At 60.9% G+C, this 19595-nt stretch overlaps 2 protein-coding genes across 3 annotated transcripts; one reads left to right on the forward strand and one right to left on the reverse strand.

The window, feature by feature from the left end:
• Positions 1-4944: 4944 nt before the first annotated feature.
• Positions 4945-10183, forward strand: CLU (clusterin). 2 transcript variants are annotated; one of them, XM_054179776.1, is made up of 9 exons: positions 4945-5069; positions 6461-6560; positions 6871-7019; positions 7286-7456; positions 7541-7958; positions 8514-8627; positions 9199-9425; positions 9680-9861; positions 9953-10183. In XM_054179776.1, exons 2-9 carry the CDS (start codon positions 6476-6478, stop codon positions 9957-9959), a joined length of 1353 nt encoding a protein of 450 aa, XP_054035751.1. In that variant the 5' UTR covers positions 4945-5069; positions 6461-6475; the 3' UTR covers positions 9960-10183. The 2 variants fall into 2 exon arrangements, with proteins under 2 accessions (XP_054035751.1, XP_054035752.1); XM_054179777.1 differs by having other exon boundaries at positions 5054-5069; positions 6410-6560.
• A 1450-nt stretch (positions 10184-11633) lies between these two features.
• Positions 11634-16950, reverse strand: SLC35F6 (solute carrier family 35 member F6). The gene is made up of 6 exons (XM_054178292.1): positions 16833-16950; positions 14023-14095; positions 13775-13946; positions 13154-13366; positions 12867-12977; positions 11634-12189 (listed from the first exon to the last, which is right to left on the reverse strand). The coding sequence occupies exons 1-6, from the start codon at positions 16907-16909 to the stop codon at positions 11717-11719; spliced, it is 1119 nt and encodes a 372-aa protein (XP_054034267.1). The 5' UTR covers positions 16910-16950; the 3' UTR covers positions 11634-11716.
• Positions 16951-19595: the final 2645 nt, after the last annotated feature.

Below are 19595 nucleotides of genomic sequence, written 5' to 3' on the forward strand. Positions count from 1 at the left end.
TTCAGGACTCTCCTCGTTCGGCCTTCGGTTTCCTTTTGACTTTGCCCAGTGATGAGGATGTCATCGATATAGCAGAAAACCCAAGGCCTATCTCCTTGGTCCAGCTGGGACAACATCTGAGTCACACACCGGTGGATGATGGAGGGGGTGCTGTGGAAGCCCTGGGGCAGGCGAGTGAAGAAGTACTGCTGGTTCTGGAAGGTGAAGGGAAAGCTGGCTCTGGAGCCTGCTGCTAAGGGTATGGCGAAGGAAGCACAGGATAGATCCACCACTGAGAAATACTTGCTCTTGGGGCTGAGGGTTGAGACAAGCTCGATCGTGTTCAGCCTCACCGGCTCCACCACCCTGGGGCTGGCCTTGTTGATAGCTCTGCAGTCCAGCTTCAGGCGAAACTTCCTCCCGCCATCTTTGTACTCAGGATCTAAAGGGATGTTGCAGGGCGAGTGGCCTTTCACCACCACACCATCACGCAGCAGGACCTTCAGGAAGCCTGCCACCACGTTTTCCATGGCTACTGGAAGTTGAGGTTGTGGTTGGAAGCCCGCTGGCTTTACTTTCACCTCCACCTCCTGAGATACCAGCCCACAGTCCATCTCGTATCGTGCCCATATGTCTGGGAATTCCTCCTGCCAGTGCTCTTCATTCTTCACCGTCATCACCCTGATATAGGGGACCAGCACAGGAACATCTGATGGATCTCCCTGCTCCAGGAGTTCATCATCAGAGTCCTCCCAGAATTGCTCATCCTCGGATGGCTCTGGCATGGTGGGGACATGCTGACTGTTCTCGCACATGAAGCCACCAGAGGTGGGCTTGTCATGGTCCACAGCAAGGTCCTGCTGCAGTGTGGTGACTACCAAAGCATGCACCTGCTCAGAGCCACCCACCTGGACTCTCCCCACTCCCTGCTGCTGCTGGTCACGTTCTCTCCCCATCACCAGAGGGTAGTCCTTGGTTTTTGTCTGCAGGGCCACCTCCGTCAGCCTGACTGACAGGTCTTTTGTGGACCTCCCTTCCCACTCTACCATGTCTTCTCCTAGGAGCTGCAGCTTCTCCCACACTTGCCTCCTCTGCTCTTCCCCAGACCCTCCCTCTACTGACTGAGGGTTATAGTCCCGCCAATCCCCTCGCAGGATGGTGGCAACATCCTCGTCCTTCACCCGCAACCCCAGGCTCTGGGGTGAGCCAGTGGTCCTTTGCTCCTCATCCTTGCTGGTGCCTGCCTGGACCACCTCATCGCCATGGACACCACGTCCCCTTGGCAGGTCCCCATCCCACGCTTTGTGCCCGGTGATTGGTTCATCCTGACCGTCTTCCCTGGAGTGTAGGCCCATGCTGTGGACGTCGACCACCGTCTCCAGGTCCAGCTGCTCTTCCTTCCGGGTGTCCCCATCTCGGGTGGCGTTTTGGCAGGTCTTTGGCCCCACCAGCAGCCCCTGCGCTTTCCCCTCCAGCTTGGCACATCTGTTGGCAGCCTGCTCCTGCATCCCAGTGGCCCTCTTCTTAGCTCCTTGGGAAGCCTGCTGGTGCTTGCTCCCGCCCTTTGACTGTGCCTTATAGAATAGAATAGAATAGAACAGAATAAACCAGGTTGGAAGAGACCTTCAGGATCATCGCGCCCAACCCGTCAACCAATCCAACACCACCTAATCAACTAACCCATGGCACCAAGCACCCCATCAAGTCTCCTCCTGAACACCTCCAATGATAGTGACTCCACCACCTCCCCAGGCAGCCCATTCCAATGGGCAATCACTCTCCCTGTATAGAACTTCTTCCTAACATCCAGCCTGAACCTCCCCTGAGACTGTGTCCTCATGTTCTGGTACTGGCTGCCTGGGAGAAGAGACCAACATATGCCTGGCTACAACCTCCCTTCAGGTAGTTGTAGAGAGCAAGAAGGTCTCCCCCAAGTCTCCTCCTCTCCAGGCTAAGCAACCCCAGCTCCCTCAGCCTCTCCTCATAGAGCTTGTGTTCCAAACCCCTCACCAACTTCATTGACCTTTTCTGGACTCATTCCAGCAACTCAACATCCTTCCTAAACTGAGGGGCCCAGAACTGGACACAGAACTCAAGGTGTGGCCTAACCAGTGCAGTGTACAGGGGCACAATGACCTCCCTGCTCCTGCTGGCCACACTGTTCTTGATGCAGACCAGGATGCCATTGGCCCTCCTGGCTGTCTGGGCACACTGCTGGCTCATGTTCAGCCTACCATCGACCAGCACCCCCAGGTCCCTCTCTGCCTGGCCGCTCTCCAGCCACTCTAACCCCAGCCTGTAGCTCTGCATGGGGTTGTTGTGGCCAATGTGCAGAACCTGGCACTTGGATGTGTTCAATCTCATGCCATTGGACTCTGCCCATCTGTCCAGCCTGTCGAGGTCCCTCTGCAGAGCCTCTCTACCCTCCAGCAGATCAACTCCTGCCCCCAGCTTGGTGTTGTCAGCAAATTTACTGATGATGGACTCAATGCCCTCATCCAGATCATCAATAAAGATGTTAAAGAGCATGGGGCCCAGCACTGATCCTTGGGGCACACCACTGGTGACTGGCTGCCAGCTGGATGTGGCACCATTCACCACCACTCTCTGGGCTCGGCCCTCCAGCCAGTTCCTAACCCATCGCAGTGTGCTCCCATCCAAGCCATGGGCTGACAGCTTGGCCAGGAGTTTGCTGTGGGGGACAGTGTCAAAGGCCTTGCTGAGGTCCAGGTAGACTACACCCACAGCCTGGCGCACATCCACCAGGCAGTCACCTGATCATAGAAGAAGATCAGGTTGGTCAGGCAGGACCTGCCCTTCCTAAACCCATGCTGGCTGGGATTATGCCGCAGGCACCAGCAGAACTTGGCAAACTTCTTCCCTGGGTTCCCCACCACTGGCTGCTGGGGAACAGCATCTTCCACCCCGGGCTTGGGACCATTCTGCTTAACATGCATCCCCAAATCTGCCCCTTGTGAGGCTGGTGGTGGGGGAAGACTCCCCTTCCGACTGACCTTCCAGCACCAAAAGGAGGCCATTGCTCTGAAAAATGGTTGTCACCCTGCTGGCCCCTTGGCTTTCTTTCCCACCAGGTACCAGGGCTTGTGGTAGGACTAAAGGATGTCTGTCTGTGCCAGTGGTAGGACGAAGAGATGTCCACCTATGCCAGCACCAGCAGCCAAAGGGTTACAAGGTCTCTGCTGTGCCTGGGAAGCTGGGGGAGGAAGGTTAGGCTGGCCTCTGTTCCCGGCAGGATGGCAGAGATGATAGAGATGTTTCCTCTGGCGTGGGAGGTGGGGCTTTGGGGTGCAGCGAGGAAGCCCTGGAAAGAGAAACAGCAGGGTGGAGAGGTGCAGCATCAGACCCACCACAGCCTGCACCCACCTTCCCCTCCTCCAGCATGGCTGGCCCAGGCCAGCCCCACCATCCTACCTGGGGTTCCCAAGGTAGAGGCGTGAGAGCCCCACACTGTGCCCGTATGGGCTGGGGAGAGCAAGTATCCCATGTCATAGAATACATAGAATAAACCAGGTTGGAAGGGACCTTCAAGATCATCACGTCCAACCCATCAACCAATCCAACACCGCCCAAGCAACTAACCCACAACACCAAGTACCCCGTCAAGTCTTCTCCTAAAAACCTCCAGTGATGGCGACTGTCCTACCCACGGGCCTGGGAGAACACGCACCCACACGTCCCACCCATGGCCCCGTAAGATCTCAGCCTTTCCCCCCGCACCCCCTGTGCACACGTGTCCTGCACAGGGGCCTGGAAGAACATGCACGGACATGTCCCCTCCACGGGCCTGGAAGACCTTGTACCTCTCATTCAGCACGCGTGTCCCACTCGTGGTCCCACGAGACCTTGCGCACCTGTGCACACGCACGTCTCACACACGACCCTGGGACGACACGCACCCACGCGTCCCACCCGTGGGCCCGGAAGACCTTGCAGCTCCCTGCACACGCGCGTCCCGCAGACGGCCCCGGGGAGAACATTCACCCGCATGTCCCCTGCCGTGCAGAGAGACTTTTGTGCCCCCGTGTCCCCAGCGGAGCCCCGGGAAAGCTGGCACTCGCACCCCGCACCTCGCACCCCCATTCCCAGCGCTGCCCCTTTCCCGCAACGTGTTCTGCACCCCACCCTGTGTGTCCCCTCCCGGTGTTCCACAAGCACACCCCCTCCCCCGTGTCCCGTACCCGCTCCGGTCCGGCACGGCGATGCAGCCGGGGCTCTGCTGCGGGGGTCGTTCCTCGGCTGCGGAGATGCCCCCAAGGGCTGCTTCCTCCTCCCAGCCTGGCCCCGCCTCTGTAGTGGGCGCCAACCAGTTTCCCAGTGCCCGAGGCTGACTTTTTCGCTCGGGTCGGTAACCATCGGCCCGGGGCAGTTATTTATCACGCCCGGGGCGACGGCGGGGAGCGGCGGTTTGGGGCGGTGGAGCCGTGCGGAAGCAGATGTGCCTCAGCTTCCCCCCGGCAGTGGGGGATGTCTGCAGTTGCGGGGGTGGGGGGGGAAGAGACTGGGGAGGGTCCCACACAGAACCACACCGACTGTAAAGCGACGGATGACGCGGGGGTGGGGGAGCCTACCCCGAGGCCGCAGCACCCCCTCCCCAGAATGGTGGAGATAAGGATCCCCTGGGACGAGGGGCGGTGGCGTGAGCATTGTCCGGCGAGTTTTTTACCCCCTCGGATTGCAACACTCGCATTTTGGGCACCCTGGGGAGGGTGCAAGCACCCCTGGTTTAGGGTGCAAGCTCTCCCTCTCTCCCTCTTCCCCCTCCGTGTCCGTCGTCCCCCCCCCACCCCGTGCTTTGGGACGGCAATGCCCACCCCGTTTTGGGAGCGGGGGGGACATCTGATCCGTTGCCGAGCGGCACCGCGCCTATCCCCGTGGCCTCGGTCACCCATCACCGGCGGGAGAAGGGGGAAAAGAGAGGGAGGGAAGGCACCGGGAGCGGGGGGGCCGGTCCCGGTTCCAGAAAGCTCCGAGGCCGGAGCGGGGCGGACCCGCAGCGCCGCGGCCGGTTAAATAGCAGCGGGCGGGGGCGGGCGGCCGCGGTGGAGCTCGCCAGGGCGGTCGGGGTGCAGGTAGGGTTTCTTCCCTTCTCTTCCCTTCTCCCTTTCCTCTCTTCCCTCCTGCCGCTCCTATTCCTCTTTCCCGTTTCCCTTCTCCTTTTCTCTTCCCTTCTCCCTTTCCTCTCTTCCCCCCTGCCGCTCCTATTCCTCTTTCCTGTTTCCCTTCTCCTTTTCCCTTCTCCTTTTCCCTTCTCCTTTTCCCTTCTCCTTTTCTCCTTTTCTCCTTTTCCCTTCCCCTTTTCTCCTTTTCCCTTCCCCTTCTCCTTTTCTCCTTTTCCTTTCTCCTTTTCTCCTTTTCCCTTCTCCTTTTCCCTTCTCCTTTTCTCCTTTTCCCTTCTCCTTTTCTCCTTTTCCCTTTTCCTTTTCTCCTTTTCCCTTCTCCTTTTCTCCTTTTCCCTTTTCCTTTTCTCTTCCCTTCTCCTTTTCCCTTCATTTCCCTTTCCTTCCCCTTTCCCCTCCCCTCTTTCCCTTTCTCTTTTTCCTTTCCCTGCAATGAGTTTTTGCTGGTCTCAGTCAGTACTGAAAGCCTGCCCTATCCCTGGAGCAGGGGACACACTCCCCCTCGGGGAGTGCCCTGGCTAGGGTGCAGTGGGGTGGGAAGGATGGGCCTGGTTTTGGGGGTCAGAGTGGACCACAGCCACCCCTGGGAACATGGGACCTGCTGTGGGGGAGGGACATGCTGTGCTCTGTGCACCTCGGGGAAGGTGATGTGTCAGGTGGATGTTCATCCCATCAGGCAGGAATTTCCCATAATGCTTTTGGCTGGGCAGGATGGAGCTGTGCCAGGATTGAGGGGGAAAGGGGGCCAGCACTGGGAGAGCTAGGGGTCAACAGTGCTGGGGTGCTGCAGTGGATGCTGCAATAGTCCCTGCAGTGGATGTTGGGGGGCTCTGGGGCAGTGATGCTGGGTGGGTTCAAAGCCCCACTACAGCCCAGCCCTATCCCAACTTTGCCCCCCTCGCATCCCTGAAGGCCCCTCCAGCCCCTCTCCATCCCCTTGCAGGGGTGGCAAGGGAGAAGAAAGGCAGCGCTGGCTGCCTCCCCAGGGTGGGGGAAATCCATGCCTGGTCACCAGTTTGGCTGCCTGCCCTGCTTGGCCCTGGGCCTGGGGCTTGTTTGTCCCGCAGGCAGGCGAGGGGGGGGACAGGGCTCTGCATCCTGCCCCACCCCACATGGGGCTCTGAGCGGGACCCTGCTGCCCAGGGACCCCCCACCCGTGGATGGGGTTCAATTCTTAGTTCCCCAGGCAACATGGCCATAACTCAGCCATTGCTGTGCCTGCAGAATCATGCCTGGAACAGGGGTATGGTGGTGGGCTGGTCCCTACTATTGACTCAGAATTCCATATCCAGGGGGTGTCAAATCCTGCTCTGTGTCTCCCCCGCTGCCCCCTTCTCAACCAGCTCCAGGACAGGACCATGGCGCTGCTGCTGCTCTCCTTGCTCGGCCTCCTGCTCAGCTGGGAGGGGGGCCAGGCCCTTGTTCCCCCCAGCGAGCTCAAACGTGAGTGGGAGCTGGGGGGGAGTAATGGGGGTGCAGCCTGGGGGCTGGATGGAAGAAGGAAGGATGAGATCATTCCTGGGGGGTGGGGGGAGGGATGGCAGCAGGGGAGGGAGGAATGGATGGATGGATGGATGGATGGATGGATGGGTGGATGGATGGATGGATGGATGGATGGATGGAGTGGGGACAATTGTCCCTGGCTGGCTGGAGGGGGCACAACGTCATCCCATGGAGGTTGGCAACCCAGGGATGGGGTTTCCACCACCACTTTGTGAGCAACCAGCTGAAGGATGCCCTTTCCTGACCCCAGAGATGTCAGCAGCTGGCAGCAAGTACATTGACACGGAGGTGGAGAATGCCATCAATGGGGTGAAACAGATGAAGACCCTCATGGACAAAACCAGTAAGGACCACCAAGCCATGCTGCAGAACTTGGAGGAGACCAAGAGGAAGAAGGAGGTGAGTGAGGATAGGAAGAGTGGCTGCTCTAACCTTGGTACCCAGACTCTTTGACCAGGCTGGACACATCTGAAGGGCTCAGGAAATGTGTCCCAGGAGAAAGGGGATGCCCCTGGATGCTGGATGGGCATGCCTGGGGTCTGTCCTGGGATTGGAGGGATGCCCTCAGGGCTAGATGCAGGTGCCCAGGGGCTGGGCTATGTGTCCTGGAATTTGGGGTGGAGAGGGCTGTGGTGCCCTCGAGGCTGGATGTGGGGGCCTTGCAGGAGGCGGTGCAGCTGGCCCGGGAGAAGGAGCAGCAGCTGGCGGCGAAGCAGGAGGTGTGCAACGAGACGATGCTGGCCCTGTGGGAAGAGTGCAAGCCCTGCCTCAAGCACACCTGCATGCGCTTCTACTCCCGCACCTGCCACAGCGGCTCGGGGCTGGTGGGGCGGCAGGTGAGTGGCCGCTCCCACAGCACCCCGAGCGATGCCTGAGATCAGGAGGATTTTTCGCTTGACCCTGCTCTCCTCGCCTGGCAGCTGGAGGAATTCCTCAACCATTCCTCGCCCTTCTCCATCTGGGTGAACGGCGAGCGCATCGACTCGCTGCTGGAGCGTGAGCAGAGGCAGGAGCGGCAGTTTGAGGACCTGGAAGAACGTTTCGGCTTGCTGGAGGACGGGGTGGATGACATCTTCCAGGACAGCACCCAAGTCTACGGCCGCATGTATCCCTTCTTCCAAGCGCCCTTTGGCGGCTTCCGTGAGGTTTTCCGCCCTCCCATCCAGCACATCCGCTTCGCCCCGCGCCGCGAGAGGTTCTCCCGGGAGCTCCATCCCTTCTTCCACCATCCCCATCACGGCTTCCACCACCTCTTCCAGCCCCTCTTCGAGATGACGCAGAGGATGCTGGAGGAAGCACAGGGTGGCTGGGAGCACTCCTTGGGTGGCTTTGCCCCAGGTAGGGGTGCTCCCCCGGGCTGGATGTTGTGGCTCCCCAGTAGGGCTGGAAGCAGCCCAGTTGCTTCCTGGCAACTCCCCCTTACTTCTTATTAAGAGGAGTCATAAGAGGATGAGCTCAGCCTTAATACAACACATCAAAGACTCCTCGGGGGGAGCCCAGGAATCACAAGCTCTATTGTTTGCGGGCCTGGGCTGGGTTTCCTTTAAATCTCGGCTGCTGGAGCCGTCTGGGGAAGGTGTTTGTTTTGGGTGGGCAATGTCCATCGCAGGCCTGGTGCCGTCACCGTCTGCCACTGCGGCCCTGGCTTGGGCAGCTGGGAAAAGGGTGATGTCGAAACACAAGTTGGCAAGAAGCACTTTGCTTCGGGAAGCAAACACCCCGGAGGGCAAACATTCCTCGGGAAAAGCACTTTTGTCTCCCCTGACGGCACCCCGGGGGGGTGGCTCTGCGGCTCTGCTTGGGGGTTTGGGGGAGGGGAGTTGGGTTTGTGGTGGTGTCTCCCGTCACCTCCTGGCATTTCGAGGTGTTGAGGCCGGGGTGGGCTTCCCGCAGAGTCCCGAAACTCCAGCAACGACCGCATGGTGTGTCGAGAGATCCGCCGGAACTCGGCCGGCTGCCTGCGGATGCGGGACGAGTGCGAGAAGTGCCGGGAGATCCTCAGCGTGGGTGAGCTGGCACGGGAGGAGCGTCCTGAACGGAGGTGGTGCATGGTTAGAGGGCTGGAGCACCTCTGCCATGAGGAAAGACTGAGGGAGTTGGGGGTGGTCAGTCTGGAGAAGGCTCCAAGGAGACCTTCTTGTGGTCTTCCAATATCTGAAGGGGGCTACAAGAAAGCTGGGGAGGGACTTTTCAGGGTGTCAGGGAGTGATGGGACCGGGGGAACGGAACAGAACTAGAAATGGGTAGATTCAGATTGGATGTTAGGAAGTTCTTCCCCATGAGGGTGGTGAGACACTGGAACAGGTTGCCCAGGGAGGTGGTGGAAGCCTCATCCCTAGAGGTTTTGAAGGCCAGACTGGATGTGGCTGTGAGCAACCTGATGTGGTGTGAGGTGTCCCTGCCCATGGCAAGGGGGTGGGAACTAGATGATCCTTGAGATCCCTTCCAACCCTAACTGATACTATGATTCTATAGGGAGGGACAGGTTTAGGGGATGCCATGGAATAGGGTGCAGGCACCAGGGTTGGGGGTGAGCCCCGGCACCCCCTGTAAGCCTCCCCAACCACCCTGCTCCCAGACTGCTGGCAGACGGACCCGGCCCAGAGCCAGCTGCGGGAGCAGCTGGAGGACGCCCTGCGGCTGGCCGAACGCTTCACCCGGCGCTACGACGACCTCCTCCGTGCCTTCCAAGCTGAGATGCTCAACACCACTGCCCTCCTGGACCAGCTCAACCGCCAGTTCGGCTGGGTCTCCCGTTTGGCCAACCTCACCCAAGACAACGATGGCTTCCTCCAGGTCACCACGGTGAGTCCTGCTGGCTCCATGGCATGGCCAGAGGGCTTGAACCACCCCCTCCCTCCGCCCTCTCCCCCCCATCCTCACAGGGCCAGCAGCCACCAGAAGTGGGTCAGGGGCAGAAAGAGGCGATTGTGTGCCCGCCTGGGTGCCTCTCGGCACAATGACTGGCTGCGTGGCCAGGTGCCAGGGCAAGGGGCCGGCGTGGGGGCTAGCCCAACTCTTCCTGCTTTGTTCTCCCCCCTTCCCCCTGACTTCTCCAGGTCCTCTCCAAGGCTCCCAACCTCGAGGACCCCTCAGCACCCCCCGACACACAGGTAACAGTGCAGCTCTTTGACTCGGAGCCGCTGTCCCTGACGGTGCCCGGGGACATCTCCTGGGAGGACCCTCGCTTCATGCAGATGGTGGCCGAGCAGGCGCTTCGGCACTACAAGGAAAATGCCATGTGAGTCCTAACCCCCTGCAATCCTGGGGCAAGGACGGAGCGGGCCTCATCACATGGCTCACCCCTTCCTTTCCCATCCTTCCTCCTACAGAGAGTAGCTGGGTGATGCTCCCCATCACTGCCCTGGCCTCACCAAGCCCCCCTCTGCCACCCAGTCCCCACGCCAGGGGGGCAAATGCCGCTGCTGTCATCACCACCCTTGCCTCCACTCCTGCTGGGGTCCCCCTGTGGGCCCCAAACAGAAAATAAAAGGTAGAGTTGAACCCTCCCCGGGTGTTTTCTCCTGTGCCTCTTTAGGATGAGTTCTGCCAAGCAAATAAAGGTTCCAGAAAGCAGCTGCCTGTGCCTGGGGATGATTATGGGGAGACATGGACCGGGCCCCCTAAACCTGGTCCAGCAGGAGACTCCCATAACAATCCTGGGGCCTGTTGCCTTCTCCCACACCCCACATGAAAGGGGTTCACTCACCTTCCTCTGGGGACTCCAAGGACCATTTCCTGCACAAACCCCACCTTGAGGACAGGGGCAACTCAGCTTGCTGGGGACCAGACCCTATTCCCCCATCCTCCCACTGGACCCCCACACCTCCCTCCAAGGACCATCCCCACCATCAGCACAGACACCTGAAGCAAACCATGGGCAGATGCATTTTTCTGGGGGGAGACATAGGTTGGGGAGCAGCAGAGCCAGCCCCAACCCCAGCCACACCCCTCACAACCACACCAACCCTTCCCAGAGCCCCTCGGGACCAGGGGCAAAGGCTTTGATATCTCCCCAAAACCACAGCGGGGGGGCAGGTCCCCACCAGGAAGGGCAGGGAAGAGCTTTGCAGTCCCCTCTTAACCTTTGGCAGTGAGGCAGGGGCGAGGTTTGTCCCGCAAAGACGGTGGCCACCATCACCACCAGCACCACGTCCATCATGCCAACACCTTCCTGCTGAGGGGAGGAGAGGTGGTCCAGGGGCAGCCAAGCCCAGCTCTCGGGCTCAGCCGACGCTGTTGATGGCCGTGCTGTCCAGGGGCAGCCAAGCCCAGCTCTCGAGCTCAGCCGTCGCTGTTGATGACCGTGCTGTCCCGGGGCAGCCAAGCCCAGCTCTCTGGCTCGGCCGTCACTGTTGATGGCCGTGCTGTCCCGGGGCAGCCAAGCCCAGCTCTCGAGCTCAGCCGTCGCTGTTGATGGCCGTGCTGTCCAGGGGCAGCCAAGCCCAGCTCTCGGGCTCAGCCGTCGCTGTTGATGGCCGTGCTGTCCAGGGGCAGCCAAGCCCAGCTCTCGGGCTCAGCCGTCACTGTTGATGGCCGTGCTGTCCCGGGGCAGCCAAGCCCAGCTCTCGAGCTCAGCCGTCGCTGTTGATGGCCGTGCTGTCCAGGGGCAGCCAAGCCCAGCTCTCGGGCTCAGCCGTCGCTGTTGATGGCCGTGCTGTCCAGGGGCAGCCAAGCCCAGCTCTCGAGCTCAGCCGTCGCTGTTGATGGCCGTGCTGTCCAGGGGCAGCCAAGCCCAGCTCTCGGGCTCAGCCGTCACTGTTGATGGCCGTGCTGTCCCGGGGCAGCCAAGCCCAGCTCTCGAGCTCAGCCGTCGCTGTTGATGGCCGTGCTGTCCAGGGGCAGCCAAGCCCAGCTCTCGGGCTCAGCCGTCGCTGTTGATGGCCGTGCTGTCCAGGGGCAGCCAAGCCCAGCTCTCGGGCTCAGCCGTCGCTGTTGATGGCCGTGCTGTCCCGGGGCAGCCAAGCCCAGCTCTCGGGCTCAGCCGTCACTGTTGATGGCCGTGCTGTCCCGGGGCAGCCAAGCCCAGCTCTCGGGCTCAGCCGTCGCTGTTGATGGCCGTGCCGTCCAGGGGCAGCCAAGCCCAGCTCTCGGGCTCAGCTGTCGCTGTTGATAGCCGTGCTCTCTCCGCGCAGCAAAGCCTCCCGCTCGGCCGCGCCGCCGCTCTCCTCTTCCCGCCGGGGCAGGCAGGCCAGCAGGGGGCGGTGGAGGCCGTTGTAAAGAGCGGCCCCCAGCAGCAGCACCGCGAAGCCCAAGATCTGCAGGCCGTGGAAGGACTCCCAGCCCAGGGCCAAGCTGACGGCCCAGATGACGAGGGTGCGCAGGCTGTCCAGCACCATGCGGGTGGTGGCGCTGATCTCCTTGGTGACGCTGATGCCGGCGAAGTTGAAGAAGGCGATGCTGCTGATGTTGCCCAGCAGGGCCAAGGCGATGAGGGGCCGGTGGCCCACCTGGCAGAAGGCATCCAGGGCATCTTCCAGCGTCTGCCGAGGGTTCCCGCTGAAGCCTCCCGCCGGGATGTAGTACATGGGCACCAGCAGCAGGGCCAGGATGATGAAGCCGAAGAAGCCTGGTGGGGAGAGGGTGCCAGAGAATCGAAGGAGGGGTTAGGTTGGAAAGGACCTTGAAGATCATCGAGCCCTACCCTTGACCCAGCACTGCCAGGTCATCACTAAACTATGGCCCTCAGCGCCACATCACAGGGCTTTCAAACACTTCAGGGATGGGGACTCCACACCCTTCCTCGGGCAGCCTGTCCCAGGGCTCAACAACCTTCCTGAGGAAGAAATTGCTCCTTGTGTCCAGCCCAAACCTCCCACACAGCAGCTAGAGGCTATTTGCTTTTGTCCTATTGCTTGTTCCTTGGGAGACCGACCCTCACCTGGCCCCAGTCTCCTCTCAAAGAGTTGTAGAGAGTGGGAAGGTCTCACCTGAGCCTCCTTTTCTCTGAGTTCAAGAACCCCAACTCCCTCAGCCTCTCCTTACAAGACTTGTGCTCCACACTGTCCCCCAGCTTTATTGCCCTACTTTGGACACACTCCAGCACCTTAATGTCCCTTCTGGAGCAACTTCAACAGTTTCACTGCCACTGTGGGCTGCCTGATCCCCTCTCAACTAATCCACCCTGCCCCATGGGACACCACCTATCCCCCTCACTCCTGCCTTCCCCAGCACCAGCCAGCCCTCCCCAGGCTTGGTTTGCAGGATCCAGACCCCTGAAGGGGCTTGGCTAATGTTGCAACAGACCTTCAGTGCCAACTGCCTGCAGTGGGTGCACATCATGCTTGTAGACAAACTTCTCCTCCAGCACCATCTGGATAGCAACAATGACCTGAGCCATGATGATGAGTAAGTCACCTGTGGCGAGAAGGGAGAATGGAAACAGCAGGAGAAAGAGGAGTCTGAGCCCCCACCTCGCTGCCAGGTGGCAGGCTGTGTGGCACAGCCATGCCGGGAGAGCCGGACACACAGCCTGCAGGGGGTTCTTTCCCCACCTCACGTCCATCCCACCTCCCCCAGGGCTCATCACAAACCTGTTATCACTTCGCTGAGCTTGTGTTTCTGGTCATGAGAGCTGTTCAGGTCAGCCAGCCCCACCACCACCAGCCCCACGATGGTGACAAGGATGCCCAGCCACTGGCTGAGCTCCAGCCTGCGGCCCAGGAAGGCCACGGAGAGGAGCCCGGTGAAGATGATGACGGATCCTCGCAGCATCTGGAAGCTGGAGGCGCTGGTCATGTTCAAGGCTGCACGAGGAGAGACAGAGCCATGAACTGCACATGCTCAGCTAATGCCACCACCCCTCTCCTGAACAAGCTGCTGTGGTAATTAAGAGCAAACCAGTCATTAATGGCACAAGGCAGCAACACTCCCCCTCCACACACCTACTTAGACCGGACAGCAGAAATACTCCGAGACAACCCTGCTCCAAAGGACCTTTGTGCTCCTCAGGGTTTACTGGGTCCTGACAGAACTTGCTGCATGAATGGGAAGTGTTTGCTCAGACCCCTCCAACCAGCTTTGGGGCCATTCCCCACCCAAAAATTGAATGCATTGTGGAGTCCTGCAGCCCAACAGCCGGTCCCCAGGGATGGCCAGGTCCTCACAGGGCAAGGAGGGGGCACAGAGGTTGCATCTCCATCTCCAGCACTTACCCACATACATGATGCTGGTCCCAGTCATGTCACAGAGGGCAGGGGGCAGGAAGAGCAATGAGTTGAAGGGCTGAGACGGGGCCATGCTGGGCTCTGCCCTCCGTCGATCCCTCCACATCAGCAGGTAAAATACCCACAGGCAGGAGAATTCCCCCAGGAACATGCCCACAGCCTGTAAAAGAGTAGGGTGAGGGGAAAGCTGGCCCTGCTGACAAGTCACCAGATCATGTCCTGAGTTGAGGGCTTACCTGCAGGAAGGGGTGCTGGAAGCTGTGCTCCGCTGTCCCACCACACCCAGCTGCGCTGAAGTTATCAGCCCACCTGCGAGGCAAGGGGAGAGGCTGCTGGTTAGAGCAGGGGGCTGCAGGGAGCTGGAGCACACCCTAAGAGCCAGCTCAGGGCTATCCTCTGGGCCACCAGCCCCCCAGGATGACAGCTCCCAGGAACAAGATGTCATAGAATCACTAAGGCTGGAAAAGACCTTTAAGATCATCGAGTCCAACTGTGCAGCCAGCACTACCAGGCCACTAGTAAATCACATCCTTGGGCACCACACCTGCACAGCTTTTCAATCTCTTCAGGGATGGGGTCTCCACCACTGCCCTGGGCAGCCTGTTACAGGGCTTGACAACCCCTTCCATGAAGAAATTGTCTCCTAAACCTCCCCTGGTGCAACTTGAGGCTCTTTCTGCTTGTGCTATCACTTGCTCCTTGGAAGACCAACCCCCACCTCGCTACAACCTCCTTTCAGGGGGTTGTAGAGAGTGAGGTCTCCTGTAAGCCTCCTTTTCTCCAGGCTAAACAACCCCAGGTGCCTCAGATGCTCCTTGCAAGGCTTGTGCTCTAGACCCTTCACCACTTTTGCTGCCTGTCTCTGGACATGCTCCAGCACCTCCATGTCCTTCTTGGAGTGAGGAGCCCCAAAATGAACCCAGGATTCGCAGTGCAGCCTCACCAGTACCCAGTACAGGGGGACAATCCCTGCCCTACTCCTGCTGGCCACACTATTGCTGCTCCAAGCCAGGATGCTGGTGGCCTTCTTGGCCACCTGGGCACACTGCTGGCTCATCTTCAGCCAGTGGTCAAACAACACTCACAGGACCTCTTCCCCTGGGCAGTTTCCAGCCACTCTTCCCCAAGCCTGGAGCGTTCATGGGGTTGTTGTGACCCAAGTGCAGAACTTGGCCTTGTTGGACCGCATCCCACTGGCCTTGGCCCACTGATCCAGCCTGGCCTGATCCCTCTGCAGAACCTCCATACTCTCCAGCAGATCAACACTCCTGCCTAGCTTGGTGTCATCTGCAAGCTTACTGACAGTGCCCTTGATCTCCTCATCCAGATTATCAATAAAGATATTAAAGACAACAAGCCCCAGTACTGACCCCCCAGGGAACACCACTCCTCCCATGTCCCTAAGGAAAGAGATAGCAGAGGAGACATCACTGCAGCTGTCCTGACCTGCCAGCAGCTCCTGGCTTGGTTCCCAGCCCTGAGTGACAGGCAGGGAAATGGACACCATCATGTCACACAGCCCAGTGATCCGGTGTCCCAGCATAAATCACTGCCAGCACACTCAGCCTGAGCCAGCCAGGCAGCACCATCATCTGCTGAGGAGACCAGGACAGCGTGGTGAGGGGTCACCCCTACTCCTTCCCTCCTCCCTGTGGGGCCACAGAGCTCCTAAAAGATGCTGGATCACAGGCTGGGGGCAGCAGCCCCCATTACTCACACCCCCCAGTCAGTTTTGGGGCACAAAAGTATTCCTAACAGCACAGAGGGCTGTATAAACCCAGGCTGTGGCACAGGTCCCCACAGCCCATTTTGGTGAGGTTCTTTCCTGTTTGGTGACCACCTGCATGGGGAAATGGCCTCAGCCCCTCCATGGCTGCTGCCTGTCCCTAGAGACCCCCCCAGAGTGGCAGTGCACCCCAACACAGGCAGGCAGGAAGGTACCCAGCTCCCTTCTGGATGCTTTCTGCTGATGTTAAGCAACCACAGACCTGCTGAGCTCAGGGGAAAAGGGCAGGAGCAGAAGCCAGGGCGAGGGGGTTTCAGCCAGACCAGCAAGATTTGGGCATGACTCAGCCCCTGCTGACACACCACAACCCCTCCACCACAGCCCAGCTCAGGGCTGCGTTTCGCAAGAGGCTTCGCTGGGCCACACTCGAGTCTCCTGAGCGAGCTGGGAGCTTGGGGGCCATCTCCCACCTCTGCTCTGCCTCAGTTTCCCCCTCAGGAGGACTACCTAGAGGTGAAAGCCCGGTGACTCCCACGTGTCTGCCTGGTGGCAACGAGACAAACTGGCCTGGCAGGTCTGCCTTGCCCAGGCAGGTCTTGGGAACATCATCCTCATCCTTGCTGCAAGGAGCCCGGGGCTCAAGCCAGTCCCTGCTTGGCTTTTGGGGCGAGGATGCAGGAGGCTTGGTTTCGAGTGGGACACACACAAGCAGCTGCTCCCCAGCACCCCAGGGCCGGGCATGGCACCCACAATGGGACACCCACATCCCTCAGCAGCACACACGAGAGTGTTGGGAGACCCCCAGCTCCCCTCGGCCACGCAGCCCCTCCCTTCCTCCCCCATCACCGAGGGCTGGGGCTCCAAGCGGCAGCAGCAGCACCCCCAGTCCCCACGGGGCACCCCACAACCCGGGCCTGCCGCTCCTCCCAGTGCCGCGGCAGCCCCCCAAGGTGGGGGGCGCGGAGGTCAGGTCCTGGCAATGGCAGCCCCCCAAGACGGGGCTGCGGCGAGGCACAGGGCAGGTCCTGGGGCTCTGACAACGCAGTCTGGACCAGCCCCAGGTGCACCCGGACCCTGCCTGGGGCTCGGGGAAGGCCAACCCCGATGGGACTCGGGGAACCCTCCGGGGTGCGACGACTCCGGAGCCTGGGGAGAGGCAAGCCTGAAGGCTGGGCCTGGGGGCTGAAGATGGGGCCCGGAGCACCCCCCGAGGGGAGCGCAGGGCCCGGCGGGGCCAGGCCCGGGCCCCGGGAGGGAAGGGAGGCGCTGCAGGCCCCCTGCCCAGGGGTGAGGATACCCCCAGCCCCCGGAAAGACTCACTTGGCCGCCAAGGTGTTGATGGAGCCGGTGAGCAGCATCAGGGCGGCCAGGCCCAGCTGGTACCGGGACCAGGCCATAGCCCCGCTGCCGCCGCCGCCTCCCGCCCTGCACCGGGGCCGCCGCCGGCACGGCCCTGCCTTCCCGCCCACTGCGGGGCCGCGCCCCGCCCCGCCCCGCCCCGCCCCGCCCCCGGGCCGCATGGCTCCTCCCTCCCGGCCCTCCGCTCCACGCTCCCGGTGCTTTCCGTCCCGGTGCTGCCTGTCCCGGCACTGCTTTGTACCGGTGCTGCTTGTCCCGGTGCCACCTGCCCCAGTGCTCCCTGTCTTGGTGCTTCCTGTCCCGGTGCCACCTGCCCCAGTGCTCCCTGTCTTGGTGCTTCCTGTCCCGGTGCCACCTGCCCCAGTGCTCCCTGTCTTGGTGCTTCCTGTCCCGGTGCCACCTGCCCCAGTGCTCCCTGTCTTGGTGCTTCCTGTCCCGGTGCCACCTGCCCCAGTGCTCCCTGTCTTGGTGCTTCCTGTCCCGGTGCCACCTGCCCCAGTGCTCCCTGTCTTGGTGCTTCCTGTCCCGGTGCCACCTGCCCCAGTGCTCCCTGTCTTGGTGCTTCCTGTCCCGGTGCCACCTGCCCCAGTGCTCCCTGCCTCGGTGCTGCCTTGCCTTGGTGCTGCCTTGCCCTGGTGCTGCCTGTCCCGAGGGGCAGTGCCCCGGCACCGTGCCCCTCCCGGTGCCCCGCTCCCCGTCTCGGTTTGCGGTGCCGCTGTCCCCGTGTCCCGCAGATGGCGCCAGTTGTGCAGGCTCGGGCTCCGCGCTGTTTCCGGCTCTCAGGCACCGCCGCCTTTACCGGGCAAGGCGGGAGCGACGGAGCCCCAGTTCCGGTCGGGGTTACAGTCCCTGGCTGGCCGGCCCGGGCTAACCCTACCTGGGTTAAACTCTGCCCGGGCTGACGCTGCCGAGGTAAACCCTGCCCGATCTAAACCTTGCCAGGGCTAAACCTTGCCGAGCTAACACTGCCTGGGCTAAACTCTGTTCTACCTGATCTAACCTTGCTTAGTCTAAAACTTGCCCGAGTTAGCCCTGCACTGCCCTGCCGGGCATAACCCTACCTGGACTAGCCCTGCCCGGATGAACCCTTTAGTGCTAGGTGTAGGTGCTGTGCCAGGGACACCTTTGGGTATCAGGACCCATCATCATTGGGTATCAGGACCCATCATTTGGGTAATGGACGCAGTTCCAGGGCAGCCACCCCTACCTCCTGGGGCTGATTCTCAAGCAGGGGACACCCGACAATTCTCCCCCACTAGCCCTATAAGGGACCACCCAGGGTCTCACCACCCACCGCCCTAACCCGAGGGAAGATGTCGGGGCGGCCTTCGGCAGGCTCCGCTGCCGCCCCCATCCGGGACCCCCCCGCCCCGGCAGCCTCTCCGCCAGCCAGGAGATAAATTGTTTTTCCATCCGACGTCAGCCCCGGCAGCCGTGACCGTGGGAGGGGAAAAACCCACGGCGAGGGCCTCGGCCAAGGCTGACTGAGCCAAGGAACGTTAACCCTTGCGTGGCAGGGGGGAGCATGGGCTGGAGGGCAAGCATGGGCATCCCTGCCCCCTGCAGAATGCTCCACGGAGGGGCTGAAATGTGTCTCTGGGAGGAATGTGATGGGAAGGGGGACAAAAAATGTGTCCCTTGGGAAGGGTGTGATGGGGAGGGGGGCAAAATGTGTCCCTTGGGAGGAGTGCGATGGGGAAGGGGGCAAAATGTGTCCCTTGGGAAGGGTGTGATGGGGAGGGGCGCAAAATGTGTCCCTTGGGAGGAGTGCGATGGGGAGGGGAGCAAAATATGCCCCTTGGGAGGGGTGTGATGAGGAGAAGGGCAAAGTGTGTCCCTGGGGAAAGATGTGATGGGATGTGATATCTCAAGTGCATCCTAATCCCCACCCCCTGGCAGGGACCCCTCAGCCATGGATGAAGGAAGCAGGATGCAGCCACCACCTCCCCATCACTGCCAGCTTCTTCAGTGACATTGAGCATGTGTCCATTTCTCATCACCCATCGCTCCAGCCAGCAAGACTCCCTGTCCCCTCTTGTCCCCTCTTTGTCTACTCCTTGTGCCCCCCTTCATGTCTCTCCACAGCCTTTGCCTATGAAAAACACCACGCCACGAGGTGGCAGTGAGTGAGGGGGCACAGTGGGGCCTGTTCCTGGATGAGCTTGGACCTACACAGGCACTGGGCACCATGCCACCTGTCAGTGTCACCCATGGGGACACTACAGGCTGGGCAGGGGGGATGGGGCAGCTGAATGTAGTCCCCTCATGCTGGTCCCCTCCTGGGATAAGCAAGTGTCCCATGGGCATGCAAACAGTGGCAGAGTGGCTGACTTCCAAAGTCACGACGCCCAACACGTGCCCACCCTCCCATACCAGTGCCACCAGTGGTCCCTGGCGTCCTCTGGGGAAAAGGGGTGGGGGGAGATGGCAGCCCAAGATACTCAGTAGCTGGAGACTAAGGTGAGTGGGAATGGACAAGCAGGGTGGGGGCAGTGGCACCTTCTGCCTGCACACATCCATCTCTACAGGTCAGGACACATGGACGCCCTCCCCCCCATCACAAAGAGTGGCCTCTCCCCCTCCCTCCCCACCCCCCATCCCTCAGCCACATGTAATTAATGAGGTCATGAGGCCCATTCCCTCATTAACAGGGCACTTAATTCTTCCATCTCCCAGGCTCAGGGCCACCAGCTGGAGCATTCCCATCCATCCCAGTTCGCTCTT

The sequence above is a fragment of the Dryobates pubescens genome, chromosome 3 (genome assembly GCF_014839835.1).
Source record: "Dryobates pubescens isolate bDryPub1 chromosome 3, bDryPub1.pri, whole genome shotgun sequence".
Lineage (NCBI taxonomy): Eukaryota > Metazoa > Chordata > Aves > Piciformes > Picidae > Dryobates > Dryobates pubescens.

Excerpts from the sequence above, each read along its gene's own strand:
- SLC35F6 (XM_054178292.1), bottom strand. The coding sequence starts at position 16,909 with ATGGCCTGGTCCCGGTACCAGCTGGGCCTGGCCGCCCTGATGCTGCTC. Across the intron at positions 13,947-14,022 it reads TCCAGCACCCCTTCCTGCAG|GCTGTGGGCATGTTCCTGGG; the intron begins GTAAGCCCTCAA and ends ACTCTTTTACAG. Across the intron at positions 12,190-12,866 it reads GCAGGCAGTTGGCACTGAAG|GCTTCTTCGGCTTCATCATC; the intron begins GTCTGTTGCAAC and ends TCTCCCCACCAG.
- CLU (XM_054179776.1), top strand. The coding sequence starts at position 6,476 with ATGGCGCTGCTGCTGCTCTCCTTGCTCGGCCTCCTGCTCAGCTGGGAG. Across the intron at positions 8,628-9,198 it reads CCGGGAGATCCTCAGCGTGG|ACTGCTGGCAGACGGACCCG; the intron begins GTGAGCTGGCAC and ends CCCTGCTCCCAG. Across the intron at positions 9,426-9,679 it reads GCTTCCTCCAGGTCACCACG|GTCCTCTCCAAGGCTCCCAA; the intron begins GTGAGTCCTGCT and ends TGACTTCTCCAG.